At 33.9% G+C, this 6,446-nt stretch overlaps 2 protein-coding genes across 6 annotated transcripts in view; both read left to right on the forward strand.

The window, feature by feature from the left end:
* Positions 1-6,446, forward strand: part of LOC122142381 (protein bfr2-like) — a 32,020-nt gene that overhangs the window by 22,810 nt on the left and 2,764 nt on the right. Inside the window, exons 6-7 of the mRNA XM_042752809.1 lie at positions 4,031-4,151; positions 5,246-5,302. Coding sequence (XP_042608743.1) covers positions 4,031-4,151; positions 5,246-5,302 — 178 coding nt within the window. The remainder of the gene's footprint in view (positions 1-4,030; positions 4,152-5,245; positions 5,303-6,446) is intronic.
* LOC109057318 (plexin-B2-like) overlaps positions 1-6,446 on the forward strand; it is a 344,361-nt gene that overhangs the window by 21,575 nt on the left and 316,340 nt on the right. The window lies entirely within an intron of this gene.

Here is a 6,446-nt window from a genome sequence, read left to right on the forward strand (position 1 = left end):
TCATTTCGCCAGTCTTCAGTGTCACATGATCTTTCAGAAATCAAATAGGCTGATTTGCTGCTCAAGAACATTTCTGTTCATTAACAATGTTGAAAACAGTTGTGAAGTGGTGTATGTTTTTTACAGAGAATGAGAATGAATATTAATTGGCCACCAAATCAGCATATTAGAAATAAATGACTTTTTAAAATGTTACATATAAATAAAAAACTTTTCTTTTAAGTTTTATGATTTACAGTATTACTGTTTTACTGTATTTTTAAACATATAAATGTAGCCATGCTGAGAATGAGCCCGATTTCAAAAATTCTTAAGAAAAAAAATCATAACAGCTGAACAACTGAAGGTGTCCCAGTGTTTACACACCTCAGGAACTGCTTACTTGTAGTTGTTTCTATACATTTAGAGAGTTTGGTTAGAGAGTTTAACTCCTAACCCTAAGGTTGTGGGTTCGAGTCTCGGGTTGGCAATACCATGACTGAGGTGCCCTTGAGCAAGGCACCGAACCCCCAACTGCTCCCCGGGCGCCGCAGCATAAATGGCTGCCCACTGCTCTGGGTGTGTGTTCACAGTGTGTGTGTGTTCACTGCTGTGTGTGTGCACTTTAGATGAGTTAAATGCAGAGCACAAATTCTGAGTATGGGTCACCATACTTGGCTGTATGTCACTTCACTTAAATGGTATTTTAGTATTTTACCATTCCAAAAAGGCACACTTTGCCTTTAATTCATTCTGATGTCACTGCAAATCCCGAAGCGGCTCTGAGACGAGCAGATCTTTACCTGTTTGTCTCCAGACGCAGAGGAACGTGTTCGCTGTACTGGGATTACATGCCATCAGTCATGGCAACATTTCGACAGGCTGCCAGCGACGGCTGCTGCCACCTGCCACCAAGTTAAAACTTCCAAATCCCTCTGAAGAAAAGCACGAGTACAATGTATTTAGCTTGTGCAGAAATCATTTCAGTCAGGACAAGAATCACTTTTCCAGACGCCTGGGCACTGAACCATGTCGACAGGCCCTGACATTTCTATATGTTTTTATAATACCGTCAACAGGATTAAAGTGCTGCATTTTTTCTGCAGCGTTGCATGTAACACAGAGTCTGTGACGTGAGCGCTTTCGTTTTATTTAACGAAGCTCCGGTTTAGACAGCTTTGTTTATTATAACGGAAATAAAGGTTCCCTGTCGAATGTTAGAGCGACATTTTAACAGATGTTTTTGAATATTTGTGACTTGTTAATATGTTTATCAGATGTTTGTTATGCATATATGGTGCTTAAAATAGAAGCCAATGCTTTCCAGATGTTGTGCAATTTAATAATGAGGATTTTTTTGTCTTGTTTTCAGACCAAAAATATGTAGATGATTGTTGAGAAGTGAAATTGCATTGTATGAGTGTTGTTTTAGATTCAAATCTAAACAAAGGCTGTTGTCATTTTTATGTTTTAAATTAGGTTTTTACTGAAAAACAACAACAAAATACTGAAAAGACTTCTCTACTTTCTACTTCTAAAATACTTTTAATACTTGTAAATATATAGAGGATATTTGTTTTTGGACTGTTTTAATTTTTTTTATTAAAATGATCTGAAAATATGGTTTTTTTGGACTGTTTTAAATTTTTTTTGTTTTGTTTTTTTTTTTTTTTTTTTTTTTTTTTTTTTTATATATATATTTTTTTGTTTTTATGTTTCCACTTTTATATTATATATTTTCACAATTCAATTTTCATTATTAATATCTATATACAGGTCCTTCTCAAAAAATTAGCATATTGTGATAAAAGTTCATTATTTTCCATAATGTAATGATAAAATTAAACTTTCATATATTTTAGATTCATTGCACACCAACTGAAATATTTCAGGTCTTTTATTGTTTTAATACTGATGATTTTGGCATACAGCTCATGAAAACCCAAAATTCCTATCTCAAAAAATTATCATGCATTATCATTATCAAGCATATCATGAAAAGTTTCTCTAAACGAGCTATTAACCTAATCAGCTGAATCAACTAATTAACTCTAAACACCTGCAAAAGATTCCTGAGGCTTTTAAAAACTCCCAGCCTGGTTCATTACTCAAAACCGCAATCATGGGTAAGACTGCCGACCTGACTGCTGTCCAGAAGGCCATCATTGACACCCTCAAGCGAGAGGGTAAGACACAGAAAGAAATTTCTGAACGAATAGGCTGTTCCCAGAGTGCTGTATCAAGGCACCTCAGTGGGATGTCTGTGGGAAGGAAAAAGTGTGGCAAAAAAACGCTGCACAACGAGAAGAGGTGACCGGACCCTGAGGAAGATTGTGGAGAAGGACCGATTCCAGACCTTGGGGGACCTGCGGAAGCAGTGGACTGAGTCTGGAGTAGAAACATCCAGAGCCACCGTGCACAGGCGTGTGCTTTTCGAACCAGAAACAGCGGCAGAAGCGCCTGACCTGGGCTACAGAGAAGCAGCACTGGACTTTGCTCAGTGGTCCAAGTACTTTTTTTCGGATGAAAGCAAATTTTGCATGTCATTCGGAAATCAAGGTGCCAGAGTCTGGAGGAAGACTGGGGAGAAGGAAATGCCAAAATGCCTGAAGTCCAGTGTCAAGTACCCACAGTCAGTGATGGTCTGGGGTGCCATGTCAGCTGCTGGTGTTGGTCCACTGTGTTTTTATCAAGGGCAGGGTCAATGCAGCTAGCTATCAGAGATTGTGGAGCACTTCATGCTTCCATCTGCTGAAAAAGCTGAAGATTTTGTTTTTTCAGCACGACCTGGCACCTGCTCACAGTGCCAAAACCACCTGGTAAATGGTTTACTGACCATGGTATTACTGTGCTCAATTGGCCTGCCAACTCTCCTGACCTGAACCCCCATAGAGAATCTGTTGGATATTGTGAAGAGAAAGTTGAGAGACGCAAGACCCAACACTCTGGATGAGCTTAATGCCGCTATCCACTGGGCCTCCATAACACCTCAGCAGTGCCACAGGCTGATTGCATCCATGCCACGCCGCATTGAAGCAGTCATTTCTGCAAAAGGATTCCCGACCAAGTATTGAGTGCATAACTGAACATAATTATTTGAAGGTTGACTTTTTTTGTATTAAACACACTTTTCTTTTATTGGTCGGATGAAATATGCTATTTTTTTGAGATAGGAATTTTGAGTTTTCATGAGCTGTATTGCCAAAATCTCAGTATTTAAAACAATAAAAGACCTATATATTTTTGGTGTGCAATGAATCTAAAATATATGAAAGTTTAATTTTTATCATTACATTATGGAAAATAATGAACTTTTATCACAATATGCTAATTTTTTGAGAAGGACCTGTATATATATATCTGTCTGTCTGTCCATGATTCCCTATATTTTATTTATTTATATATTATCTTTAATATTTTTATACTTCCACTTGATATAGTAATTATATTTTCATTATTTCATTATTTAACTTATTTATAGATATTATTTTTATATTTCCACTATTATATTAATCTTATATTTCCTATTCTCTTTATTCTTATATTTCCTCTTTTGTTATATTAATTTCATATTTTCATTATTAATTTTTGTTTCCTTTTCATTTATTCATACATTTTATTAGTATTTATAAATTTATTATTTTTATTATTTATATATTTATTATTTTTTATATTTCCGATTTTATTATATTTGTTGTAATTGTATTTATAAATTTCTTTTTTTTCTTTTCGAAACCTTTAAACTATAAATAAATATTTAAAAAGTTCATGTTGTGGATCAAACTGATATGTCATAATAGATGAAGTTCATTCCTATGGTTTGCACTGTAATTAGCAGCAGTAACCAAGGGGGTGGGACTTAGCAAATGTTCAGTTGATTAATAATAATTGTTTCCAACAGGATTCCCAAACATTCATCAATCGAGGTGTGATGAAGTGAGTCACAAGCCTGCAGTTTGTCGTTGATTATAACGCAGTCCGTCTGGCTTTGTCGCATCGCTCTAATTGTAGTCAATGTAACTGTGACCTCCACACATGATTTCCCCAGCAGGACTGCCATCTCTAGAGGTGCTGCCCCATTACCTGAGGGTATCTGTGAGCTTTCCGGACAGACGATTAGTGGCATTAGTCTTGTGGCACGGCGGATCTCACACAGGCTCAGGGATATCAGAGTAGTTTCCTGCACGGCTTAATGAGGTGTGCGTTTCTGTGTTTCCATGTATGTGTGTGTGTTTGGACTCTTCATAATGCATTACATTTCTGACATTAAAAATGAATGCCGGCTCTTTATCTCTCTGGTAATATCATGCCGTGAAAGGATGTTATGTAAAGCAGACGCCACATGACCTTTCATCAACAACAACAAAAATACATACCAAAAAATGAGATGCTTGAGATCAACGCCACATGATTTTCATTTTTAGGTCAGTGTGTGTCTGTGTGTGGCTCAATCCCAGTTTGTGGACTATTCATACTTTATAGAATGCAAGATTAGGATTAGTGCTCAAATCATGAGCAGATTGCATACTGAAAGCATGTCCATGCAATCTGGACAAGAATTACTAGGGCTTAAATTTAATCTTGATATTTTTCATTCTCTTAATGATATTCATCTAAATATTTAGTAGTAGTTTCTCTGAAAAATGTTTTTGTTACATGGAAGAAATAAAACAGGAAAACATAATGTAAAAGTCATTTTGTATTTTTTATTATATTGTTTTTGTATTTTATTTTGATTTATTTTTATTAATGTTTAATTGTATTATTTAAGTGTGTTTAATTATTGTTATTTATACCTGCATACAGTAATAAACAGCAATATTTCTCTAAAAAAATAATGCAACATTGTGAAGCTAAAAATCGTTTTAGTTTTTATTTTATTGTTTACTTTGTTTTATTTTTATTATTATTTTTATTTTATTTTTCTATCTTATATTTAATTATTTTTTATTTTTTTATTAAATTGTATTATTGTTTTATTATTTAATTGTTGGTTTTATTTACAATTTATATTTACGCTGGATATGAATTTGACCAGCAAGTACATACTTTTCATATTTGGTAGATGTATGCAAATTGGAATCCAGCCATTGTGTGTGTTTAGCTGTAATTAGTTTTTATTTGCTTGGAGTTTGATGGAATCTCCATGCTTAGACAACAGACGTATCCGCAAGCGCTGTGATTTCACGTTATCTCATCCGTTTGTGATCTTCTCAATAAAAGATATCCAATCAAAATTGCAGCTCTGTGTCGCTGTTCTCTGCAGTCTCATGGTTTTGATCAGAGCTTCTGCGGCGTCTCCGAGCTCTGGCTGAACACGCAGGTTAGTAATCAGGTCAAACTCTTCAGCTGTGATTCGATGCAAATGGACAGCCGCCCGGTTCCTCCCCGTCCAGTCCTCTTCTGGGAGATGCTGGCTTGTCGTTATCTGACTGCCTTTATTTGTCAAACGCCTCCAGATCTCACCTGCCACCTGAGCCCCTCAGTGCTTGAACAGAACAGGTCAGCTGATGCTAGAGAACGTGGTCGTGTGTGTGGTGGAGTGGACAGTGTCATCTCTTTCTTATACTGTTAGATCTGCTTTGAAGGTGTACTAGAAAAAGGGTCTTTAAATGTTTAATTTCTATTTTAATTCATTTGATTTTTTTATATATTTTTTTTATTTGTATTATTTATTGTTTTCTTATTTTATAATTAATTTTTGTATTTCATTACATTTGTAATTCTTTTAAAATTCTTTTTTATCTTCCCCAACTTTTATATTTATTTGTGGTAGCAGTACAGTTCCAAACATCAAATGTATTATTTACTTTTATTATATGCATTTTATTATTTTTAATCAATTTATTATTTCTTCAATTTTTAATTTGAATTGATAATTTTTTCTTATGTTTTTCTATTTTTTTTTTTTTTTAAGTAGTAGCAGTAGTTGTAAATTCCCAACATCAATATATTGATTAATTTTATTATAGAGTAGATTTATTTATTTAGGGTTTTTAATATTTTTTTAATATTTCATATAATTTCTGGGCAAGTTGGTTAAAAAGAGAAATGACGCTAAACAAAATTCTATAAATATGTATAGATATTTATTTATTTATTTATTTATAACATCTTATAAACAATTATACTATATATATATATATATATATATATATATATATATATATATATATATATATATATATATATATATATATATATTCTGGTCATTTATTATTATTATTTTTTTACTTTTAAAAAAAAAAATCATGTAATGCCATCTACTTCTGTTGGTCCAGTTAAATGGGTCTATTGTAGAGTTTAAGTTTAAGTGGCCTTAAATGTTTCTGTTTCAGGTGGTTTCTTGTACATTCTGAAGGTGTCACATGTCAGCTTGGCTTACTGTCTGCTTCACACTTACACCTGAAGGCATTTTCAGGTTCACACGAAGCCTTTTCTTCAATGTGATACTTTCTGCTGCGTGC

This window comes from Cyprinus carpio, chromosome B25, assembly GCF_018340385.1.
Source record: "Cyprinus carpio isolate SPL01 chromosome B25, ASM1834038v1, whole genome shotgun sequence".
NCBI lineage: Eukaryota > Metazoa > Chordata > Actinopteri > Cypriniformes > Cyprinidae > Cyprinus > Cyprinus carpio.